The sequence below is a fragment of the Mus musculus genome, chromosome 17 (genome assembly GCF_000001635.26).
Source record: "Mus musculus strain C57BL/6J chromosome 17, GRCm38.p6 C57BL/6J".
NCBI classification, from domain to species: domain Eukaryota; kingdom Metazoa; phylum Chordata; class Mammalia; order Rodentia; family Muridae; genus Mus; species Mus musculus.
The window spans coordinates 43567611-43593838 of record NC_000083.6 but is presented as its reverse complement, the minus strand read 5'-3'; the positions used below and the strand labels follow the sequence as shown (position 1 = coordinate 43593838).

The following is a 26228-nucleotide window of genomic DNA, read 5'->3' as shown; positions in this document are numbered from 1 at the left end:
GCTTTGGGGAATAAAACAATGGAGGCAGGCGTACATCTTCTGACAAGATGCTTGGGATTTCACCAAACAGGCTTGTCTCCAAATGCTATTGCTATACAAGGTGTATGGAATATGATTTACATTTGTTTATTTTCTGTATTGAATATGAACTTCATCTCACACTTCAGATTAGTGTTTAGACTGTGTGTGTGTGTGTGTTTCGAGACAGGGTTTCTCTGTGTTGCCCTGGTTGTCCTGAAACTTACTCTGTAGACCAGGCCAGCATGCTTCCACTTCTTGTGCATTTGGTCCTGACATCTTTACACAGCATTATCAAAGCCAATGGTCCAAGATGACTCTAAACAACCATCTCCCAACCCCCTTCTCTCACTCTCTAACTGTCCAGCCCTACCCCAAATCCCAGAATCCTTTATCTTATGAATTCCAGGCTAGAACCCTGGGAGGCAAATAAATCTCTATAATTTGTTCTTAATTTGGAATAATCCGGATCCCAGACCCTGGTAGAATCAAAACTCTTAAAGCTTATAATTAGCCGATCAGATTTATGTATCAATAAAATCACAATGTACAGGATGCTAATACAATAATTTCAGAGCCAATTGATAACGATAAAAGCTTTATCCCAATTTTTTCTAACCTTATGATACCATAACTATCCGTGGCTGGTTCATGCCATGCTGGTTCATGTCTGCCTCCATTCTCCTCCCCGCTCCCATCTGCTACGTTCTCTGTCTCTGCCACTCTTGGCGCTGCCTCCCTTTTCCCTGTCCAATTACAGGCCTTCTGCTGCCCTAATGTAATTGGATAGGGAAAATCCTACAACACAGACATAATCATTTCTTCTTCAGAATCAGGAATTCCGTATGTGTGGACTATTTCACAATGGCGAGAATGATGACAGCTACTGTTCAGGCGCTGGCCCTCCTCGTGTAAACACAGCCTTTGACACACCAGGCTCAGATCGTTTTGTGGGAAGGAGGGGAGCTAAGCTGAAACACCACCAACCTCCTTTGTCCTTCATTCAAACCCACGCATGTGTTCTTTGACCTGTCCACTCCCGTTTGAAGCCCAAACCCTTCCATATCTCTGCAACGGCCCTCCTTTCTAGAGCTCAGGCAAGCCATCACTTACGTTTAGATGTTAGGCTCAAATAACAATAAATCCAGATTCCTACTTTTCCTGATACACTGAGCTGGGCCTCCGACGTCCACTTGACTGAACCGTGGGAGCCCATTACTCTGCAGCACAGGTTTTGCCAAGCTCCCAGAACTATGTAAGGTGTGGCACCAGCATCATTATCATGCATCACTGCTCAGCAAGGGTTTGAGTCTTGGCAACATTCTTATTCACATCCTCCACTGATGACTCATACATATGTGAGGTTCCAGCCCGCGACAGACTCTTTCAGTACCTAAGGCCTCCTACACAAAGATGATCCTTGTGGGCCAGCAGCATGGCTGTCACCTAGGGATTTGGAAATGCAGACTCCTGGTTCGAATTCGACAATCAAAAAGATTCAAAGTAGGCTGATTCAAGATGAAGAAATGCTGTGGCACAGCCCATATCTCTTGGCCTGCCACATTGGTAAAGCAGTGAGAGGGGGCAGTTTGATGAAAGACAGAAGGTGAAGCAGAGTGGAGCCCGGTATTGGATCCAGGTGATTCTGTTTCAGATACCAACCTATGGTGGTATGGCCTAAGCAGTTTAACTCTTCTCTCTGGTGCCCACTGGTGAAGTGGGCCATTAAAGCCCTTAACCAGCCTGCAGAGCAGCTGTGTGGGTAAAGATGGATGAAGTGAGGGTATTCATTGTGTGCTTAACACCAACTGGAGTAGGTAACTGGCAGTCAACTGCCATGACTTCCTTCCTTCTCCAGAGCTGGTGAAGTCTTGCTTCCCAGGGGCTGTCAAGTCCTTTGAAGGATTTAGCAGATCTACACAACAACTTCCACACTTCTCCAGGGACAATTCAAATTTCACAGCACTTCCTCAAAGGTGTGGATTTTTTTTTTTTTTAATTACAGAAGGTTCTGCTCTCGTTTCAGATTATCTGTGGAGTCAGCCTTGGTGTAACTGGGAGGTGACATGTCTAGAGAGTAGCAGGGTAGACACCACCTTCTGTCTTTCCTTCTGTAGTTGGCAGCCAGTGAGCAGCTGTGTCCCCACACATAGGCAGCAAGGTCAGAGCTAGACCAGGGGGAGAACTTTGGCTCTCACAGCTCAGGTTGGAACCCCAGAGACCTCTTAGCTACCTTGGAGACCCTAACCTATCAGCAGAGTTCCAGAACATCCGCAAGTGGATCTCCCCTCCTATGAGATCGTAATTCCACAGAAACCAAGGGAACCTCTTCTAATAACCTGTGGCTCTCCAACTTCTCTACTTTAGGAACCTGTTCACCTGGAATTTAGGAGTCACAGGTACCACTCTGGGTACAGAAAAGGAGGAGCATCTTGCAATTTGCACATCACACGAATCTGCATCTCCATCTATCCATCTATCTGAAATCATCATAAGGAAAAAGAGGCGGATCAGACCAACTATAGCTTGGTCTGTGCTATAGTTTGTGGCTCAGAGTTCATCTTTTCTTAATCCTCTTCAACTTTATGTGAATGGGAACTTTGAACCCTGTAGGACGCTACTTGGTATATCTAGGAAATATAGCAATTCAGGTTACAATTTATTTAATTTGTGAGTGTGCGGGTTTGTGTTAAAAGCACACGTGTGTCTCTGAGTGTCAAATATTCCCGAGTCTTGAGATGTATACATTCTAGAAGAAAAACACATTCTTTTTAAAGTACTTTTACAGTCCTTCCTCAGCATGCGAAGTATCTCATATTTGTAAGCCTTTTAAGGCCCAGCAGCACATGCCTTTAATACCAGTGCTAGTGAATAGGAGACAACAGGATAAATAATTCAAGGCCACCCTTTGCTACATTGTGAGTTAGAGGTCAGCCAGGGCTACATGAGATTGTCTCAGACAACCGAAAGAAGGGTATGGGGAGAGCGCTTGCTGCATGAACATGGAGAGCTGAGTTTAAATCTGCTGCATCACATAAAATCTTAGGCATGGCTGCACAGAGATGAAACCCCGGGTCCTTTCATGTGTAGACAGAAGGGCTTCTCAGGCTTGCTGGCTGTCAGCCTAATTTCAAGTTCAATGAGAGACCTTGTCTCAGGGGAATACGGTAGAAAGTAATAGAACAGGACAGTGGACACTTTTCTCTGCCTTCCACCTGTGTATACAAGCGTGGACACTCACATATACATATGCACTTATAACACAAACCCACACACTCACTAATTAAATAAGTTATACCCCAAATAGCTATATTTTTCTATTATTCATTTAATAGATTATAAAGAACAATTATCTATTGTTTTGAAGTATTAATTATAACTTTTAAAATATTCACGTAGCCACTTCTGAACAGCTAGACTGAGTATAGCATAGGGTTAACACAAGACCAAGGGCATGTTTAAACAACCCAGTGATGTTTAAAAATCAGAGGGTAAAAAACCACGTCTTTAAATTTTCACCCTGCACCAATAAGAGTCAATAATATAAAATGTACCCTGGAAGATAATGGACCCATTGTGTGACCTGTTTCCAACCCCTGATGATACAGTTTAGAAAGATGAACTTCTTCATTTCAAGTAGGTCACAGGTTCTCTGATGACAAGGTCCAGCACCTCAGTCACCACCGTATCCATGGCGCTTTCCCTTCCTGGGAAGTATTGAGGGATGAATGGACCTCTGAAATATTCTTCAATTACCTGTGTAAATATCAACATAAGGCCCAGCCCTTTCCTATTGATTAGTCCATTTCCTCAAATATCAAGTAGGGCAAAGGTTATGCTAGTGATGATGAGTTACGCAAGCCCTTTTGGAGATGCTGTGGTAAAGAGTTACTCAACAAACCCAGCAAGTATCTGGAGTGAGTACATCTATCCTCGTGTGCAGATCTGTGGGTATAGACAGTGTGAGATCATCCTCAAGTTACCTGCTGTGCTCTCCAAAGGACACAGACTGAGACCCATGTGCGTCACCGCTCTTTAAGATGAACAGGTAGGTATTCACAATGCTCCAGAAGGAATGTCCTTGCAACATAGGCCCTTCTTGGTGGCATGAGATGTCCCTCCCGAACACTGGCTACTCATCCTCGTATTGTCTAAATCATCATCCCCTTATCTCTTCTCCTTAACACAACTGAAGAGAGAAAGTAGCCGTGGCCATTATCTTCTGGAGAAGGTCCAGGCATCTACGTGCCTCTGCTTCTTCTCATTCTCAGGCAGAAAGGGCCATGTCCCTTTGGACCTCTAGAGTCCAGACTGTCATCTTCTTGCAAGCCTCTTCACCTCCGCAGGACCAGCTTTGCTTGTCAAGACACAAGACCAATCCTACCTTCATGGAACAGCGATGAAGCTGCCTTGTAAACTCCAAGGCAAGTATGCTCCCGTACCTGGCAGGAGTTAAACTAGGGTCATGAAGGAGGGGAAGAGAAGGAGGTGTTGAAGGCATTTTTCCATGGTCACAGCAAGCTGACAGGACATGTGTTACAATGCCCATGCTGCAGACTTGCTATTGAAGAAAAAACACACACACACACACACACACATTCCTCTTTTGGAGTTGTAAAGATTGAAGAGTGAAACTCCTCCCTACCCTAGAACAAAGATTCCCTGAATATATATGCTCCTGTGTGTATGTGCATGCGAGTGAGTGAGCATGTGTGTGAGTGTGTGTGCTTGTGCGTGTGGGTGTTGTAAATACTTGTTAGTGCGAGCATGAACATTCAGGTGTACATGCATATGTGTGAACATGACCATAGGAGCCAGAGGTCAATGACTCTTTGATCATCCCCCATCTTTGCTTTTTTTGATGCAGGATCTCTCACCAAAGCTGAAGCACATTATGTCATCTATAATGGTTTTCCAATAAGCTTCAGGGATCCTCCCGTTTCTACACCCCTCCCCCCATAACAAAGAAATCTCACATCAGTGGTGGCGATCCAAACTCATGACCTCATGCTTGCACAGTGGCTACTTCATCACCTGGGCCATCCCCCCAGTCCTTGCATTCTCACATATCAAAACATGCAACATCTTAAAGTTGCTCAGAGAGTAATGCCTCTTACCTGACGGCCTGAAGTCAAAAGAAGATGTGTCTTGCCAGTGAAAAGGATGGACCCATGGGAGGCAGCAGAGGAGGCAGAAAAGCGCCTGCAGTTTGAGTGGTACCATCTTAGGAGCTGAGCAGTGGCTTCAGTTTGATGTTCTTCAGAGCAGATAATTAAAAGAAAAGAAATACAATGAATGTACTGAAGTGCCCAGTAATGTTAACAGTGAAACATGTATTGCTTATTCAGAGAAAGCTGGCAAAATCCTTGATGCTAATGGGTGGCAGAACATGGGAATAACATTTCAAGACAGCTAAATATGATTTTCTCTATTTTTACAAGAGTCTTTTGGTTATAAGAAAAACATGGAGTCATGATAGTGACAACAAATGAGTCCTTGTCGTCATCATTATACCCAAAGGCATATCTCACACAGATAGCCTAACAGCAGTTAGTGGGCGCTGGATAATGTTTCTGTAACATTTCCTCTTCCTTAAGTGGTGCTACTGGGTGTTGCCTGTGTGTCTCTGTTAAGTTTCTGAAAAGCAGAGCACAGGTCTAAATGGTTGGCCTCTGAAGGCATCTGGTCCTGGAGAAATAGTTGTTATGTCAATGGATTGATGAGACAACAGGGTATCAGAACTGAGATAGGAGGAAGTGGCATTGCTGTTAAGAGTCTTATGCAAGCATCTTCTTAACAAAAGGTACTCGTGTTTGTGCATGGACTTTCCCTGCTTCAGTATGAGTCTCTCCATGCAAGGGACACAGTTCACTTAGCAGAGTGCTTGGTTAGCATTCCTGAAGGCCTGGGTTCAATCCCAATCACTCCACAAATTAGACTTGCTGGCACATGCCAGTGAGCCTGGTATATGGGAGTTAGAAGCAGGAGAAGTTCAAGGGCATCCTCGGCTAGTTCAACACCAGCCTGGACGCCATGAGACTTTGTCTCAAACATTTTTAAATAAACAAATAGAAACAAAATATCACCCTTTGACTTGGAGAGGCGTTGATAGAAATGGCCCAAGCCACCATTGCCTCTCATTTGAATTTTGACAATAACTATCTCTGGTGTTGTCCTAGCACCAAAGTCTAAGTCCAATATAATTTCAGATGGTAGTATTACTCCTTAGACCCCAAATCTCATCCGCTGTCATAGGGCAAAGTAGCATACTAGGCTGTCCCTGGTCTGTGCTCAATGGGCTTGAAACCTTACCTCTGTCCTCTCTAATTGTGTAACTGCTGTCTCCCTACCACCTGGCAAACATAACCTGGTATCCTGACCTTCCCACCCCCCAACCTCACCCCACCCCGCCTCTGAGGTCTGCACATACTCCCTCCCACAGCAAGGCTCTTTGCCTTGACACCAGAAATGACTCTCAGGTTTTTGCCCCAATGTCATCTCTACAATGAGTTGTTCTTGATTTCTCCATTTACATTGGGACTCTAAGCTGTTTCCCCACACCATTGCAGGTCCAAGACCCCCATGTACACTTGTCCAGTATTTGTTACCAATTGATATAGTCTGTGGTTTATTAGTTTACTTTCGTGCTGTAGAAATTCGGTCCTAAAAATGTGAAAACTCTAACTCTCTCCCACATACTGTCTTCCAAAGGTAGTACCTGGTATACAGTCAGCACTAAATAAATGCCTGCTTAAACAAATTATGAATCCTAGCTGTCTTGGATACTGGTTTCTAACACACACTGAAATAAATCTCACAATCTATATGAGTGACCCAAGGAGGCACTAACTAGACAGCTAATTAACTAGATAACTAACCGATAGGGATAGTATAAATATGTATCATGGATAACCATCACTCCTGGATGCCCCTAGGCACCCCACACAGTCTGCTCCCTTTCATGGCTGGAATGCAGTCTTGACACTAATTCTTGATTGACAGAAATCTCAAAAGAAGTGGCTCCAGACACTTGAGACGGTCTTCTCCCTCCCTTCCCTTTCCCAATACAAAACTCAAAAGTCAGGTGACGGCAGTGGGTCTCCAACCTAAGAAGTCTAGATCCCTAGTCGCTAGGCAGAAAAAAGCCTCTCCAATGTGCACAGCCTCACACGAATAAGAAATACATTTTATTTTTGTTGCTTTGGTTGCATGAAAGTGTGGACACTTCCAAAATGTTATTGCCTCTTTGGAGCATTGAATGGCTTTATTTTAATATCAGATCCCAGCTATTTAATTCAAGGGCAAATGTCAAGTATGTCCTATAGAGTCCCTCCATGATGGGAGCAAATGGGAATCCTGAAGAACCTGATATTATCATTGACCTAAAACAGCTTATATATGGGACTCATAAGCAAGACGAGCAGATACGATATAGGAAGGAAACCACTCAGAGATATTTAAAAAACCTTAAATGACATGGAACTAATTCAGAGAGCAAAAGGAATTCAGAAAGACTCCAGAAGACACGGGTTGTAGTAAGATTGGATCTGGCCAACCAAAACCAAAAAACATGTAGATTCCCATCAGCTGGGAAATTGTCACTGAAGTATCTTACAGAAGGATATATTTGTCTATTCAACTGGTTTCTTCTCCTAGTCAGGAAAAGGGAGGAAAAAGGAAAATAGATCATACTAAGATCTGTGGGGGTGGGGGTGGGGGTGGGGAGGTTGTGAGAAGAAAAGCTACTCTAGGCAAAGGTTAGCCTTACACAGTACCTCCATCTTCATTACACTCCCACCAACAACCAAAAGAAGCATTATTAGAGATGATAGCAAGTGCTGCTCTTTAATTCTCAGGTCCTCAGGCCGGGTGGGGGTGTTCTGTTCTCCAGGGCCTTAGCTGCTCACATTGGAGTGGAGGAGAAGAAAGACACAAAGCCACAGAGGTTCTTGGGAGCCCTTCCTGGGCCCTCTGTCCTGAGGCTGCCTTGTCTTCTGACTCCGGCAACCCACGGGCCCAGTGTTTGGAAACTGTTGCAAATGGACAGTAGTATCATTTGTTTATTATGGAGTTTCCTCCTTCCCCTATCCCAACCGACCTCTAATTTTTTCCTCAAAGCACAAATCCTCTCAATCAAGCATGGCTAGCTCACTCATATTATTCTATGTACATTTCCTCAGGTGTTCATTTACCTCCTTTGGAGGCGGGAAATTTTCCAACTGGCAATAATAGCACCGTGGATAAACTGAATTGGTAACAATGTTGCCACTGTGGGAAGATGCCTTCCCTCAGTTTGCACGAATACCTCTGTATCAAGGCTGGGGATGTTCAGTCAGCAGGTGAAGTGCCCACCTGCAAGCATGAGGTGGTGAGTTTGGAGCCAAAGTCCCTGCCTAAAAGCCTGGTGATTGTGTTGGTTGTTTTTTGTTTGGTTGGTTTTTGTTATTAAGGTGACACAAACCTAGACACAGCTGGGAAGAGGGACTCTTAACCGAGAAAATGCCTCCAAACACTGACCTGGAGTGTGCTTGGATTAATGATATCTTGGGTGAGGGCGGGATTCAGTCTATTGTGAGTTGTGGCACCCTGGAAGAGGATATGTAAGAAAGCAGAAGCCATGAGAAACAAGCCAGTAGCCATGAGAAACAAGCCAGTAGCCATGAGAAACAAGCCCCCACTCCATGGCTTCCGCTTCAGGTCTGTCTTAAGGTCCTACCTTGGCTTCCCCTGATGGACTGTGGACTGGGGTGTGTAAGCCTGCTAAACACTTTCCTACCCAGAGTGTTTTCATCGTATTTAGAAGTAAAACGGACCCTGTAACTGTCGCACTGGAGAGATGGAGCCAAGACAGGAAGTGGATTCCTAGCGCTGGCTGACCAGTCAGCCTAGCCGAACAGTGAATGCTGGGCTTGTGGAAAGCTGTCTCAAGGGGGAAAATGTTGGCAACGGTAGTAGTAAACACCTAAGGTCTACTTCTGACTTCCACATACATGTGTACAAACACCTACAAGCATGTACACACACACACACACACACACACACACACACACACACTAATCTTAGCCTAGACACTTGAAGTTATTACACTAAAGCCACCAGAAATTTTCTCCAAAGGAAAGAATCTCCTGCCAGTGGGGAAAGAAATTTAAGAGATATTTTTTGAGACTGTGCCACAGTGACTGGCCTTGTATTGCTCCTTAGTCTCCCGAGTTCTAGGTTTGCAGGGTTGTGAATGGCAAAGAGGAATTTAATGTCCCATCAATCAGATCCTACCCAGTAATCCACTCTGACTGCCCCAGCGACCCTGGCTGCCGCTCTTCAGACAGGAGTGAAGGGGTAGCTGTCTACTCTCCACACTGTTCTTGGGGGGCTCAGACGCTCCCTTGACACCCCTGCTGCAGCTTTAGTGCGTGTGTGGGAGTGGCGAAGGTACACTTCGGAAAGCATGCCGCTGGAGGAAGGGACAAGACTGCAGAGCAGGCAGGTCTGTTCTTGGCATGCTGCTGCTCTTGTTACAGTTGAAAGGAACAAGGGACAGCTGTTCTGTTACAAAGCACAAGATTCCCTGTTGGGGACACACAGAGGTGATGGTGAGGCAGCCCCGAAATCCTGTTGGGGCTAAACCTCAGCTTCTTTCTGAAACTGGCCTGTGCTCTTGTGTCAAAGGGCTAAAGAAATGAGAATGCCTTGACACAGTTTTTACTTTTGCCCCCCCTTTCTTTAAAAGATTTATTTATTTATTATATGTAAGTACACTGTAGCTGTCTTCAAACACTCCATAAAAGGGCGTCAGATCTTGTTACAGATGGTTGTGAGCCACCATATGGTTGCTGGGATTTGAACTCCGGACCTTCGGAAGAGCAGTCGGGTGCTCTTACCCACTGAGCCATCTCACCAGCCCACTTTTGCCCCTTTTGAAGGCGGGGGGTGAAGAGGGGATAAGAAAGAGTCTCATGTAGCCTAGGCTGGCGCGGAAGTCTACTGTGTGACAAAAGATAACCTTGGACTCCTGACTTTGCCTTCTGAGTGCTAGGATTACAGTTGTCACAGACACACACCCCTAAGAAGGGCCTCAGAAGATGACTCAGTGGGTAAAATCCTGCTGTGCAAGTGTGGGGGTCTGAGTTCAAATCCCCACAAGCTGGACTTGATACTGTGAGTGTAACCTCAGCCCTCTTACAACCTAATTGGGGCAGACATGGACGTCCCTGAAAGGCCAGCCAGCCTAGTAAAGAAAGGCAGAGGTGAACAAGAGGCCCCTTCTCAACCCAAATGGAAGGTGAGGAGCCACACCCAAGATTGCCCTCTGATCTCCACACACCCATGTCCACATAAGCACACCTATAAATGAACTCACACACACACACACACACACACACACACACACACACACACACACGATTTAAAAACAATACAAAACTTCAACAAGAGCCCTACAGATCAGGAAGAGACTTGATGAAGCCTGTCACCTGCTTCTGCAAAGGTAAACAAGTGCTCTGGTTAACACAGCACAGGCGTCCTGAGTAGAGACACACTCGGCTTTCTGGTATCCCGACCTGCTGGTTCCTGTTTGTTATGTTTTCCTATTAGAGCGGAGCTCCACCTGCAAGGAAGTATTTTGCCTTCCATTTAGACTTCTGAAATCACAAATTTGAGTGGTTATGAAAGTTTAAAAATGTAATATGAGATATAAATGACTCTCCTCTACTCAATACCCACTGTGCACAGCACTGCCAGCCCTCACAAGTCACGTAGTCTCTGTTTCTTACATCACAAGGTCACAGGCACTGATGCCTTCTGCCTGGGTCACATGAGTGGCAGGCTTTAGAGCCAGAGAAATAAGCCTACAACTCTGGTTCAAATGTTAAAAATACTACTAATGTGGCACGATCTTGTTTCTACTTAAAATATATAGTTTCTACATAAATAAGGAGGAAACAAGCCACATAAACAGAATCCCAGATTGTCTTCAGCAATCTCCTTTAAGGGATAGGATAATGGCTGGCTTTCTTTTTCTTTTAAATTGTACTTTGTATTCCCTGCCTGTTGGCAAGTGGTAACAAACAAAGAAGAGTGTCCCTGGGAAGTAAAACTGTCCCCATCTGAAACACAGCAGGCAATATCAGGAACAAAACCAAGACCAAGATAGGCAAGGGTACCAAGCTGTCATGGGAAAGGAGATGAAAATACACAGTGGGAAAAGAAAAGGGTTGAAAACTATCAGGAAAATAACAAGCTGTACACACGCTTACCATGGCCAGCACTCAGGAGGCTGAGGCAGGAAGCCTGCCACAAGTTCAAGACTATGCCGGGCGTGGTGGCGCACGCCTTTAATCCCAGCACTCGGGAGGCAGAGGCAGGTGGATTTCTGAGTTCAAGGCCAGCCTGGTCTACAAAGTGAGTTCCAGGACAGCCAGGGCTATACAGAGAAACCCTGTCTCAAAAAAAAAAAAAAAAAAAAAAAAAAAAACAAGTTCAAGACTATTTAGTGAGTTCCAAACTAGCCTACACTACAGAATGATATCTTACATAAACTGACAAAGACAACCAATAACATGCAGGCATAGCGGCACATACTTGTCATTCCAACATCTGGGAGGTAAATTCAGGAAGATTGGAAGTTCAAGGTTAAGTTCTCACGAGCAGCCTGTGCTACATCCCTCTCCCCCTCCCCCTCCCCCTCCTACCCCCCTCCTTTACAAACTCGGAGCAGGGGAAGGAAAGGTAAACCGTAAGCCCTTTTGCTAAGCACGAATACGGTTTTAGCTGACGTTCTGAGGAAGACTCTGTTTTGGTTTGGGTTTTAGGTTCACAAAGATGTATGACTTCATCAATGAAGCATCCACCGTGTAACATGTGCATTTCACATTTACTTCCAACATACTTCCCAGTCAGTGAGGTTGGTGCTTTTCCTTCAAGATCCTTTTCCTAGTTTCTCTAGTCAGAGCCCCTGCCTTACTGCCCACAGTGCACAGTGGAGCGTGTCCTCTACCGATTCTTCTCGCGTGGTGTGAGCGTCTCTTCAAGATGGTGCATATCACCCATCTCACGAACTCAGCACCCTCGACCTGTGATGCTCTGAGTACTAATTATAGTGCTGGCTTCTACAGGAACGCTAAACACGATGGAAGGAAACAAAAAAACGGCAAGAAACTGTTGGACTTGTTTTGAGCGCACTTGGTAGCAAGGCCTTTTCAACCACCGGGTGTAGCACACGTATCTGCTGAGCTAACACAGGAATGACTTCTGCCCCGCAGAATCGTGTCCGTGCCTTTAGTCCATCAGTATGTGCACACGCACGGGCCTTAGGGGATACGGAATAGAGAATAGAAAGAGGGGTAGCCTTCTCAGCCTCTCCTCTGGGTACACCTTGCTCCAGACTCAGTCTATATCATAGGGAGCTCAAGGCAGCCTTCCAGACTCACTAGCTTAGTTCTTCCTGTCTAACAATGCTCACACCCTTCTTTCCACGTGACTCCCCATCCCTTGCAAATGAAAACATTATCCTCTAAGGAACAGGAGATATCAGAGCCATAGTTCTCATGTGACCCTCCCTCCCAGTCTTCTCCGGTAGCAGACTTCCTGTATCATCACTCCTCTCTCATCAGCCCTGTGCCGGATGTCCGGGGATCTTGAGCTGTCTGTCATTAACTGCAGCTTCGCCAGGGCCTCTCCAGCCCTTCCAAGCTAGTCTCAGTCCGTGCTTTTACTTTGCATTGATTTCTGCTGCTTCAGCACACTTAAATCAAGCGGAGGCTACAGCTCTGTGGGAAGGTACTTGGCTGTGTATCTGCACGGCTTTGGGTTTCAGCTCCGCTATCATAAAGACATCTTTTCTGGTCTACTCGCCTGCTCGAGGCTAGTAAGCTTTATGTTTTAAAATATCATGATATTCTATGTACCTAGGGGGGCAGTTGGGGGCTTGGGGAGACAACACATTCCTCTGGCTTCTGATTCATTTGTCTGTCTTGTTTTGTCTGACAGCTGTTTTCTTGTTCAAGGGACTTTACCCTAAGGAGCTGCGCAATCCTTTTGAAAAGATTACACATTTTAAATAAGCTTGACCCCAATTTTCCAGGTTGCACAGATGAAACAGAACTTCCTGCTTTTCTGAACAAAGCACTGATACAAACATCCAGATGTCCTTACTTCCCTAGGCTGCTTGCTTCTAAGGGTCACTAAACTGTGTGGGAGACAGCCACAGCCCCCGAGGCTTTTTAAAAAAGGGGATCACAGTAGAACCCTTCCTAGGAGACTGTAATGTTCAAAGTCTCTTCAAGCTCAGCCTGCCGATAAGAATTGGCTAAAAATAAGTTTGCACTTCAGAAGTAGAAACTTAAGTCAGGTGGTCACTTTAGACATTGTCTTAGAACTAGAGACTACAAAAAGGTCTGTTTTCATTTTGCAACCTGTTCTCTGAGAAAGATGAAACTAGGCACATGGCAGCAACTGGTAAATCAAAGCCAAGGCACAGCGTCTCCTGTGACTTCGAAACAGGAAAGTTTGCAAAATAAAGTCAGCCATGCTAGTAAGCTTATGTAGTACATTTAAAATAAGCAATTTGGGGGGCTGTTGTTATTACACAGTCGATAAGAGTACACACACACACACACACACACACACACAAACCCGAACACAAATCCATACACACACACACACACAAACATTAACACATACACACACCACACACACACACATAAACACACACCCTTCCCTATCTTTCTCTCTTGCCTTCCCTCCTTCTCCATTCCTTTTCTTCTTCTCCCCCCACTTCTCCCACTAACAAAAATGTCAATTTTCAAGCCTTAAGGTGTTCCTTTCTTCCACTGACCTTTTAATTACATTTGTAGGATTAGTGTAACATCTCAAAGATGGGAGGGGAACTTTGAATCTATAATTTCAGCTGAGTGTGGGGACTTCCACAAGCCCAGCACTGGAGAGGCTGGGGGAGGAAGGACTTTAGTTCAAGGTTTGCTTGCAGTATAGAGGAAGATTCTGATCTAAAAAGCATCAACAAAAGTTCAACCAATCAAATAAACAAGAATCTCAGAACAGTAAGACGTATGTTCAATCCTACAAAAGCCAGCACACATGGGAACATATGTGCACCCACAACCAGGACGCACTATGAACAGGATTTTATTTAACACATTTTAAAGATAGTTCTTAGAAACTGTCATTAATGTCATAGGCCAGTTTCAATCGAAAACTATAAAACTGTCATGTAAAAGTTAATATTGAGAAAGCAGTACAAGGCCAGGCTCTCTCTTGAAAAGGCAACACTCTGTCTTGAAAGTTCCTGCTTCACCCCTGACTTCCTCTACCTTTCTCTTAATGCCCACACTTAAATCTCTATTAAAGCAATTCCTTTATAGCGGGAAGGTCCCAGCACTCAGGAGGCAGAGCCCTCTGTGAGTTCGAGGCCAGCCTGGTCTACAGAGGAAGTTATAGGATAGCCAGGGCTACATAAAGGAGTCTTGATTTGAAAACCAAAACAAACCAAAACAAGAAATGAATAAAAACAAACAAGCAAAAACAAAAATAAACAAGCAAAAACAAAAACAAACAAGCAAAAACAAAAACAAACAAGCAAAAACCCATTTCCTTTATAAATAATGATTTTATCAATTCTTTAAGAATTTGATTCCATGTATTCTGATCATACACACACACACTTCTCTACCACCTCTATCTCTATCTCCCTCGCCCTCTCCCTCACTTTCATCAAGTCCATAAATCTGTTTCTTAATGACCTCCAACTTTGTTTTAAAAACTGAAGCAGGATAATGAACTCATCTGTGTTTTTCCAGTTATGGATGATTTTTATAATAAAATATGTTGCTTTGATCACAAGAATTAATTTTAAGAGGATTCGAACATTTATGACTAGCGAATGTTTATCTTTAAGTGAAAGTTATAGCAGCAGAGAATTAAGAGATTAATCTCTGATTTCAGACAAAACAGTGTATGTAATAGAAGAGGAGGAAGGAGAAGAGGAGGAGAAGAAAGAGGCAGAAGAAGAGGAAGAAGCGGCTGCTTCTATGATGGTGAACCAGGAAGTCAGATGTGAGACAAAAAGGTGGAAGCTTCAAAACCCACCCCTTGTGATCCAATCCTTCCAGCTAGCTGTGCCCCCAAATACCCCAAGGCCTAGGCTGTGCCCCCAAATACCTCAAGGCCTAGGCTGTGCCCCCAAATGCCCCAAGGCCTAGGCTCTGTCCCTAAATGCCCCAAGGCCTAGGTTCTGCCCCCAAATGCCCCAAGGCCTAGGCTGTGCCCCCAAATGCCCCAAGGCCTAGGTTGTACCCCCAAATCTCCAAGGTCTAGGCTGTGCCCCCAAATGCCCCAAGGCCTAGGCTGTACCCCCAAATGCCCCAAGGCCTAGGCTGTGCCCCCAAATGCCCCAAGGCCTAGGCTATGCCCCCAAATGCCCCCAAGGCCTAGGCTGTACCCCCAAATGCCCCCAAGGCCTAGGCTGTGCCCCCAAATGCCCCCAAGGCCTAGGCTGTACCCCCAAATGCCCCCAAGGCCTTCCAAAATAGCAACATGGACTGGGGAAGAAGCTTCAAAAGATGGAGGACATTTCACATCCAACCGGAATGTGAAATGAACCACTAAATGGCAAAATGCTATGGCAGCCACAGAAAACTAATATGGAGCTTGTAATGTTGCCGGACTTGATGTATGAACAGGTAATAGCCAGACTTAGTTTGGCCTAATAAGATGATTTTAAATATCTCAAAAATTGATCCAATACTGGGCTGACCAGTCAAGGAAGGTGAAAGTCTTCTCCTTTGGATGTGATGACGTAAACAGCTCATGGAGCTATCACCAGGTTCATTCTGTGTTTCCCCAAAGACACTTGCAAGTATCAAGAGATGCCTTTGGTCATCCTGTTAGGGGGTTTCCGCCAACATAAAATGGGCAGAGGCCCAGCATGCTCTTAAATATCTTCAATACACAGACTGGCCCCCACTAGATAGTGATACCCCAAAACATTAGTGGTTCTGAGGTTAGGAAACCTAAAACAACTGCATGCTTGCTCAATGAGGAAAAACTAGTGCTGCAGAGGCCACTCGACCAGTGGGGTACTTGTCTTACAAGCACAAGGACTGGAGTTTGATCTCTGGGAATTATGTAAAGGGGTGGGGGGGGGTGCCCTGGCACACATTTGTAATCCCAAACCACAGAGGGAAGAGACAAGAAGACGCTCAGGGACCCACAAGCACCCAGCTGAGCCTACCTCAATGAGCGCTAAGCTAACGTGAGGCCTGTCTCGAAACACAAGATGTATGGTTCCTACAGAATGGCACCTGAGCTTGTCCTCTGCTCTCTACTTGCTTATATGCCGATGTGCTGGTGTCTCTAATGCTGGCATTTAGTCTAGACTCTGCCACACAGTTACCTGGCAACAGCCAGGTGTGCCTGACTCACTATAAAAGGGGCTGCTTGCCTTCTCCTCTTGCTCTCTTGCTCTCTTCTCTTCTCCTCTTGTTCTTGCTCCCTTACCCTCTTCCCCCTCTTTCACCATCATCCCCTCTCTCCACATGGTCATGGCTGGGTTCTACTCTCCTCTTCTCTTTTTCTCTCTGTCTCTGTATCTCTGTCTCCGTGTCTCTGTCTCTTTCTGTGTCTATCTGTCTGTCTTCCTCTGTCTCTACTCCTTCAACTCCCTTCCTCATGCCCTAAATAAACTCTACTCTACACTATACTGTGACTAGTACCTCAGGGGGAAGGGATGCTTCAGCATGGACCCACAAAGGCACCCTCTTCTCCCACACCATACTGCACTTCCACCAAACATATCCCTGGCTCTTCTCTTCTCTTTTTATAAAACACAACACCTCACACCTGCACACACACATTATGTACACATACACACAACAGGAAGAAGTGAGACACTCCCTATTGTCCAGATACATGGACAAAGAAAAAGGAAAACCTGTGTTTGGTTCTTTTATAATGGCTTGGAGTTGTATACTGCTAAGTGGTCTCCTTCTAGTAATCCTAAAACAAGGATAGATTGAGGCTGGGATTGGACTTTCTTGTCCCACCTTTATCAAACACTTTGTGGGCCTTTTTTTTTTTTTTCGATCAAACAATTCCTACTCAACATTTGCTGTTATCAAAACTAAGCATTGTTCAACTCCAAACGACAATTGAGGTAGCTCATATACTCTGAACTTAATCTCACGTTGTCTCAGAGGTGTAAAAAATCAAGCAACTTCTGCAGAAATGGCTAAGCACGCTTTGGGGACAGTTCATATGACTCTTGGGTAATCCTTTCACAACTTCAGAACAGAAGCACGGTTAAGAACAGGAAACTAAAATGCAGTTCTACTCGTGGGAAAACCTGCATTCAGGGGTTAGAGATGGCTTAGCAGTTAAGAGCACTTCCAAAGGACTCAGGGTGACTCTCAGCATCCATGTGGGAGCTCAGGACCGTCTATACCTCCATTCCTCAGTGACCTGGTGCAATCTTCAAAATTTCAAGGCACCAGGCATGCATATGGGGCACAGACATACATGCAGGCAAAAACCCCATATGCAGAAAATAAAATTATAAATTAAAAAAAAAAAGAACCCTGCATTCAGTATACAAATGTCCAGGTTTTGTTGACACCTCCACAGGAAAATCACAGAACAATATAGTACCAACTTTAGTCTGTCCTTCCATGCTTTATAGTCTCGTTCCCATTGGGGGTTATCATAAGTAGCATCAGAATTCCTTAAACACATGACAGTTGACCAAGAAGAAAGCTAGTAAGTGATTAACGGGTGGATAGCATACACTGTGTGGACACACTGAAGGAGAGGCGGTTCGTATTCTCAGCAGGCGGCCATGGAGTAGAGCGGGAGGATATCGTGGTATTTCTTTATGCAGCCCAGAATGGTTCATAGCTTGCAACTCATGAATTGTTCATTTGGAGAATTATCCACTTAATAATTAATTCCTGGCCACGGGTCTGGGAGCAGTAGGGCTACTAATGGAGGTCATAAAGGGAAGGCAGTTCTGAGATCTCTTAACAGAGCCTTAAAATACTCAAATGCACTGATGCATACCTGCCGGATGAGGTTAAAAAAAAAATAAGTGATAACTCTCGGGACTTAGAGATACAGCTTTCTGATGGCTTAGATGTGAGGCTAAGTGCCCAGAGAAAGGAAGAAAATGGTGAGAACATCTTTATGACAGTTGGCAGGAATGGAAATTGACAGTACTATGCAGCAGCCTCTAGGTATTTTATACAAATGACCTCATCTTGTCTGCAGAGCTCAGTGGATAAAAGAAAACACAGCCATGTTGGGGGTTGGGGGAGTGGTGTTGGGATGGGGTTAAATGACATGCCCAATGTCACAGAGATAGGAAACAGCTAAGCCAACACCTGAAGTTAGGCCCTGACTCTGAAACGGGACTTCTTAAGCTTATCATACCCAGCACTCATGAGTGCAGGGGTAGCCTGGCCTCATAAGATGCTTGTAGCAGCACCTCTGACCTCTACCAACTAGATGCCAAAAGCCTACCCCACTGTAGCAGCCAGGTATGTGCTTGTACATTGTCAAATATCCCAAGGGAAAGAAAGAATCATTGTCAGCTGAAAGCTACTGTATACTGCTTAGTTCTGCTAAGGACTCAAGAACAATCTAACTGGAAAATAAGCCCTAAAAATGAGACAAAAATATAAGGAGTTGGCAGAAGTAAACCAATCCAGTATAACCTAAAGACATCCCAGGCTGCATTATAATAATATCTTAGAGGGAGGAAAGCCACCTTAAATTGTACCCTGTACTTGCTGGATCAGGTCACACTACACTGGGGACACTTTAAGTATGTTAACCAATGAAGTTTGTGCAAAGATACAATATCCTAAGAGCAATCTGAATGATGCAGGGTCAGGACAGCAAGCCAACAGAGAAGCTGCAAAAGGACGATGGAAAACCAAGGTGCTTCATGACAGATACAGTTCTGTGCAGAAGGTCTTAACCGTTTGCTAGCTGGACCCAGACTACAGGCATCTATTAATGGAGCCTTTCAATAGCTAACAAAGCACAGGGCTGTGCTCTACCAATGGGCAATGTTGCACTACATGAGGCAAGCTAGACTGGACAGCCCTTACCCCATGAAGTCAAAATTAGAAATCCATGGGTAACTTGCAGGAGGAAAACGGACCACTACCATTCCAGTCCAGGAGATTGCTCCTGTGTGGAATGAGAGCCAAATGTCACTACATCTTTTGATTGTTTTCAAGAAAAAACTAGAGGACTAATTTGCCTGTAATAGTCATTGATTTTGGAAAAGGAATATTTCATGTGAGTCAGCACATCGATATATCATGTGAGGCTACCCAAACAGGTCTGTAGCCCTTAGGAGTGAGGTGATGGCTCAAAGGTAAAGTTTATGCAGCACAAGTGTGAGGACCCAAATCCAGAACAGGATGTGATGTCTGAGCGCTGGAAGGTGGATGTGGGTGGGCTTTGGAGATGGCCCAGCTGGCCAATCTAGCTATGTAAGGGAGCTGAGAGTTGAATGAGAGACCCTGGTTCCCAAAAAATAAGGTAGGTGTGACAGCCGAACACAGTCAGCATTGACTTCTGTCTTCTACATAGGCATGTGCATGACACATATACTACACACACACACACACACACACACACAAATAAACAGAAGACTTATGAACAAAGGAGAGACTGTAGACTTTTCTTTAATGATATGGAAATATGGTGGCTATGTTCCAGGACCATTGTCACATCTAGTCATCAGTTTTAATCAGCAGACTGGCTAGTTCAGAATCAAACAGACATTGATAGCATCTGGCATCTAGCTGTAACCCACAGGCTGTCATGAGAGCTGAAATGTCCATAGCACGAAATGCAAATAAGGAAGGGGCCCCTCTTCTTGACTGAACTAGATCTCATTCTTGTAAATTGCACTTCAAAGTAAAATGAGGAAGGAGAAGTGGGGTTGCTTCATGAGGCAGTGAGTTGTCTGGTCATGGGAAGGTCCTGTAAACAACTTCAAAGCCCTCATCTCTAACTTAGTCAGCAATCAACCAGAGAAGTTGCGGAGCCTCCTAGGGGGGCATAATCCTTCACTAAGGGAAAGTTATTCAGTGCTTGTCAGGGCCCTCCCCGGGAATTCTGCTGCCCCATGGAGATTCCATTCAACAGAACTGTGTGCTCTTGGAATCTGCAAGAGCCCTATCCAGGACAAAGACCAGCCTGTCCTCTGAAAAGCTTTCCAACATTTCTTTCCAAGTCCTAGTTTCAAATATTACATTTTTGTTTTTGACTTGAGCGTGGATCAGCTCTTAAGGTTAAATTTGCTCTTGTTTTAACCTTCCTATCATTACATTTTGTTGTGGTTCTCCTAGTAGTTTCCGATGTTCTAAAGAGGGTAAAATGTGTTGTGTTGTGTTGTGTTTGTGGGCGGTGTGCGCACAAGTGTGCACAGGTGAGCCTGTGTTTACAAATGTATACATACACTTTTGCATATTTAGGTAGGGGCCAGAAGCCAACTTCTGGTATTGTTTCTAGAGTGCTGACCCCCTGTTGTGGTGGGGGTGGTAGTTTTATCTTTTTATTTTTCAGACAGTGTTCTCACTGGGACCTGGAACTCACCACACAGGCCTGATCAGCTAACCAAAGAGCTCACAGATCTGCCTTTCCAATACTGGGGTTATAAGTAAGGGGCCACCATGCCCAGATATTTCATTTGCATTCTGAGGCTTGAACTCAAGTTCTCACCCCCACAAGGCAAGTTCTTTACCAACTGAGCCCTCCCCTCACTCTAAGAATATTTTAGTGTCAAAATTAAATTCATTGAACAGAATGAAAAAGACACTGGGGTTTTATTAGATCAAAACCAAGCACACAGAATTAAAATGACACAGTACTAGTAAATAATATTAGTAGTAAGATCTTACATATTCTCAGAAGAACATTCATAATACATTTTAAAAGCTCAATCATCAGCTTGCTTTTTTTTTTGTTTTTTATTTTACAGAAGCCCAGAGGTAGCCATGGTAGATCCATTTTGTAGGTGGGAAACTTGAGACAGAGAAACATTAAGTAACTTTTCACTCTTCCTTCAAAAAAACTACCCTGTGCCTGTCTGTCACTTACACACTCTAGAGGAGACTAGCATAGCCAGTCCAGAGCTGCATCCTCTCCTGCTCCCTCCATCACATGCACTCTCCACACTGCACCCAGAGCGATGTCTCACTAATTAGAAGCCTGTGCTACCACATCTCTGCGTAGAATACATTCAGCGTCTGGCTATCCTATTTGGAATGAAATCCACATTGTTTGATTTGGCCAATGAGACTCTGGGTGACCAGATCCCTGCCTCCTTTCTCCCTCCTTATTGCACCCAGCCCTCCTCTGCCTTACCCACTTCAGACACTCTGGCCTTCCGGTCCTTCTGCACAGTGCACTTGATCCCCACACACACCCAGAAACCAGGCTCCCCTGTGTTTTAAATCATGTTTTTATGTTTCACTGGTCCCATCTCAGGAACTAAATTTTTTTCTTCAGAAAAACATCTCAAAACTCAATCCAAAGGGCTGAAGAGATGGCTACACAGTTAGGAGTCCTCATCCTTTTTGTAGAGGATCAGAGTTCAATTTCCAGCACCCACTCAGTAGCTCACACCCATCATTAAGTCTGGTTCCAGGGAACCTTCAAGAGTAGCAGGCACACACAAGATGCACAGACATGCATGCAGACACGTATTTATACACAGCAGAAATAAATGAATAAATCTAAAGATGGAGGGGTGAGCCTAAGAAGTTGGGCTCCTGCTCTCGTTTCCACAGCACTACACCCTAGCTTTTGTCTTGTCTTCAAAACTTTTATTACTGTCTGACTCATCCTGACCAGTCCTTTTTGTTTTTGTTTTTGTTTTTGTTTTCCTTATCTCTTGACTGCAGAATTCTTTGACATTAGAAAGTATATCTAACTTACTGTTCCCCATTCATGCCCTGCTACACAGCAGCATCTATCCACCTGTCTGTCTGTCTGTCTCTCTCTATATACTATCTACCTATTATCTGTTTTAGAGTTCAGGGTCAAACCAGGCTTTCTTTGCACATACTACTCAAGTTCTCTGCCACTGAGCTATACCCCAGTCCTCAGTTATTTTTATTGAGACATGACCTTTTTGTATAATTCAAATTGGCCTTAAACTCACTAGATAGTCCACTCTGGCCTTGAACATGGGAGATCCCCCATTTTCAGTCTCCCCAGCACGGCAGATATAGGCTTGAACCACCAACCACCACATCTGGCAATAAAGGTTTTGACACGATGAATGAAGGAATGAACACAGCTTTTGCTAGGAACCAGCTACAAATTAATTCAGTGAATATTCTTATAGTAGCTTCTTTCCTTCTCAGCTACTAAGTTCACTTAAAAACAAAAGCTCTACAAGTTTATGTGAGTCTGTTCTGTTACTATAAGTCACTATATAATATAGAATATAATACATAATATACAGAATATGATAGATAACTATAATAAAAGATATATGATAATGATGTCTGATATATAATATAATAATATATAATATATTTGTATTTACTAGTTATTATTATATTGATATATATTTAATTATATTTAATATAATTATTCTATTATATATTATATTGCATACTTGTTTATATATAACATAATATATTATTAATAATATGTCATATTAATATATAATATATTATCATGCTATACATTCTATATTGTGTTATGTGTATTATATAATTATAATAAATATATTTACATAATATCATATATAGCATATAATTAATATAGCAATATATATGTTATAATTATATATTGTATTATGTTATATTTTTTTCATAAAATTTATCACAGTAGTGGGGATTGCAAGCCATAGGTAGCTGACACTTGATTGAGAAAAAGAAGTAGGAACCAGGCTGGGCATGGTGGCACACGTCTTTAATCCCAGCACTCGGGAGGCAGAGGCAGGCAGATTTCTGAGTTCGAGGCCAGCCTGGTCTACAAAGTGAGCTCCAGGACAGCCAGGGCTAAACAGAGAAACTCTGTCTCGAAAAAACAAAAACAAAAACAAAAAAAAAAAAAAGAAAAAAAGAAGTAGGAACCTTCCTCCTCCTTTCCATGCCAGCAGACAACAGAGCTTCCTCAAAATTCTGGAGCAACATAATTTAGAACCAAATGTTCTCTCATTCAATTTCTTTTTATCCAATACTTCCTCATCTAGGCTTTACTTGATAGAAATGGCTCTGTACTTTTTAGGGTCAGTGGGTCAGTCAGGCTCAGCTTGTAATCATGAATCATGAAAAACTGGCAAGCTTAAGGTATAGAGCTGAGGGTGGGGGCTGCTTAAGAGATGGCACTATGATTAAGAGCACTGGATACTCGTCTAGAGGACTTAGGTTCAATTCCCAGCACCCACAGGACAGCTCACAGCCCTCTGTAACCTTAGTTTGTAGGCTGTTGGCTAGCACTGCAGGGTTCATCCCTGGTTCCTCATAGAGCAGCTAGGGTGAGTGCCTCAGACCTGGGATCCCACAATCCAGGAGATAAAGGCAGCCCAAGGTCCTTCTCAGCTGTACAGCAAATTCCTCAGAAGAACAAAGAAATAAGAACAGGAAGGTCCCCCTTGAAGGAGTCCTTCCCAAGGACCCCCATTCTAAGTACCCCACTGGCCCTTTGCTTAAGGCAGTATGCTGAGGCCATCTCAAAGAGATGCTGAGTTGTTTGTTTACAAACAGAGTGGGGGAGGGGCGGTTAGTTAGATTCCCTAGGTGTTCTTTATGACTCATGAGCAGACACTCCCTGGCTGTGAGGGAATCCTGGACCAGCCCTTCACACCTCACAGGGGAATCCTCAATTGCTTAGTGAGTACCTGAGGCTCTTTAAAGTCCCTCCTCGGAAGCTCTCAGAGGCTCAGAATGTTGAGCCTTCAGCTTCAGGGTGACTGGGGTCAGCGCCAGCCTGGAATGCCAACCCATGATATCAGTACAAGGATGGTATCAGTGAGGGACAGGTTCTGTGTACAAATGCCTGAGGAAGGGAAACAACTCCAACTCCCCATGGCAAGGAGATGAAGCTGCCATTCTCAGGACTCTCCATCAGTAAGCCATCTCTTCTATAAGGTTACTAGGGTCCCTTCAGTAAGAAAAACCTGCCTGGGTGCTGACAGTTCTCCAGTACCCTCCAGACCTTCTCTTTGTTTTGACCCAGGTCAATGTGACTTCAAAATTTGCTTACCAGCCCTCTTGCTTCAGGGAACACACACACACACACACACACACACACACACACACACACACACGCGCGCGCCTCCCAACTCAGCAATCTTATTTGGGTCAAATGTAATCCACCCAAATCAGATTGCGTGCCTTTTAGAGGTGACAACACCATGCGAGTAAGAGCCTGCCTGCCTCCCTCCCTCCCTCCCTTCCTTCCTTCCTTCCTTCCTTCCTTCCTTCCTTCCTTCCTTCCTTCCTTCCTCTTTTCCTTCCCACGACCCTGAAGTGATTCCCATGGGATAGAATGGAAGCCCCAATCGAGGACCATGTTCTTTTTTTATTTTTTTTTAATTTTAATTTTAATTAATTAATTTATTTAGCTTACTTTGCTTTGTAAAAATCCAGCCTTAAAGGTCATTTCATCTGGCCAGCAGCCGGATGCCCCAAGAAAGAGCAGCATTGCTTTATTTTTATAATTCAGTTTTCAAACTTCTTAGACCTGGGAAGATCTGGGATATTCCTTGTAAGGACGTCCCAGGATGAGATCTAAGAACACCACATTTCCCTGCTGCACTGGGTTCAGCTTCCGCCCCCTCAATTCTGAATTCTTAGGGTGGCTTTCTCAGAAGCAACCCCTCCCCTCCACGCAACAATTCTGGAGCCAGTTTCTGGGGAGCTCCGAGGTGAGTCCTGAGCCAAACACTTGAACGTTGTGGTTCCAGCCCACCCACCTTGAGGACCACGCTCCCACGTCCCCGCAGTAGCCCACTGACACCATCACAAGCCCTTCCCTGCCCTTGGGCTTCTTACCTGGTCACTGCACTGACTCCCGGATACCCAGAACCCTGAGCGCAGCAATGCCACCAGAGCGAGTCAGATCCTAGCACGGCAGGCTTCCAGACAGTCTTTTTACCCCCGGGGATAGAATAACTCAGAGGTGGGTTGAGCATACAGCCTCCTCGTAAAATCTACCTTTAGGCTCGACCCTCCCCTCCTCCGGTTGCTGTGCAAGAGGGACAGGGGAGGAGCGTGTGGCCCAGCCTCCTGACAGCTCCAAGCTGCTGCGACTCAGGCTCACACAACACTAGCTCCAGGGACAGCCACCACTTGGACCTCTTCGAGCGCCCATGCGTGGATCCTGACTGTGCCTGGGGGGCGGGGAGGGTGATGATGGGCTCTTAGTTTCCTAGTCTGACACCCGATTCTCATCAGGCTCGCGACGAGCTGTGCCCATCCCCAAGCCTATCTTTCTAGCCCCGTTCTGTTCTCCATATCCGCAAAGTTCACGGAATCACTGAACACTAGTCGAGAATCTAAAAGGTTCCGCGCAGCTCGTATTTTGCTACTTTGTACCCAGAATCCCGCTTCACCTCTTGAGGAGATTACGTTCCAGACTAGAAGGCCTGCCCCTACCCAGCTTTCTTACTTTGCGATTATGAGGAACAGAGTGATTGAAGAGTCCGTCTCATAGCTCAGTCTGACTAGGCTATTAATGATTGCTGTAAAAACATTTCCATGCAAATACAAACATCCTCTCCAAGGGCGTGGGGGTGGAGGTGGAGATGTGAAAGGTTCTCTATAGGAGCAGAAATTTGGAAGATTCTTGAGGGCTCTTTCTCAGCGGTATAAAAAGTGTAAACAACGGGGGGCGGGGCGGGGGTGGGGGCGGGGTGGGGGGTTGGAGATTCTAAGGACTGAAGAACAAAGGAGAGATTTGGATTGCCAGGATGTATACAAAAGTGCAGAGAGCTCCAGGATTGCGGCTTTAATGAGTCATCGCTCGCACCCACGGAGCTGTGGTGCTGTGTGGGAGTGACGCAGTTGCTCCTATGAGTACCCCTTCATCCATACTTCTGTTAGGAACCCCAATCCTGACGAACTCACTGGTTCACCAAGCTAGACACTGGGGAAATTGTTCTATGGATCAGTCTGGGTTCCCTTTCTGGGGTGCATTAACATGTGTGTTGTATCTCCCCGGCAAAAAGG

General features: G+C 44.7%; 1 protein-coding gene and 1 long non-coding RNA gene across 6 annotated transcripts in view; one reads left to right on the top strand and one right to left on the bottom strand.

Annotated features, from left to right (window-relative positions):
- Pla2g7 (phospholipase A2, group VII (platelet-activating factor acetylhydrolase, plasma)) overlaps positions 1–25845 on the bottom strand; it is a 44209-nt gene extending 18364 nt beyond the window's left edge. Inside the window, exons 1-3 of one of the 4 annotated variants that reach the window (XM_006524366.4) lie at positions 25053–25328; positions 8536–8604; positions 5136–5275 (exon numbers count right to left, since the gene is read on the bottom strand). In XM_006524366.4, coding sequence (XP_006524429.1) covers positions 5136–5241 — 106 coding nt within the window. In that variant the 5' untranslated portion in view covers positions 5242–5275; positions 8536–8604; positions 25053–25328. Of the gene's footprint in view, positions 1–4001; positions 5276–8535; positions 8605–25052; positions 25389–25668 lie in introns of those variants that run through there. The other 3 variants (XM_006524365.4, NM_013737.5, XM_006524367.4) reach the window with 3 other exon arrangements.
- Positions 2330–5499, top strand: 1700071M16Rik (RIKEN cDNA 1700071M16 gene). Of its 2 annotated transcripts, NR_045445.1 has the most exons (4): positions 2330–2417; positions 3962–4066; positions 4290–4442; positions 4886–5499. It is a non-coding gene; the product is annotated as an RIKEN cDNA 1700071M16 gene (long non-coding RNA). The 2 variants fall into 2 exon arrangements; NR_045444.1 differs by having other exon boundaries at positions 2330–4066.
- Positions 25846–26228: the final 383 nt, after the last annotated feature.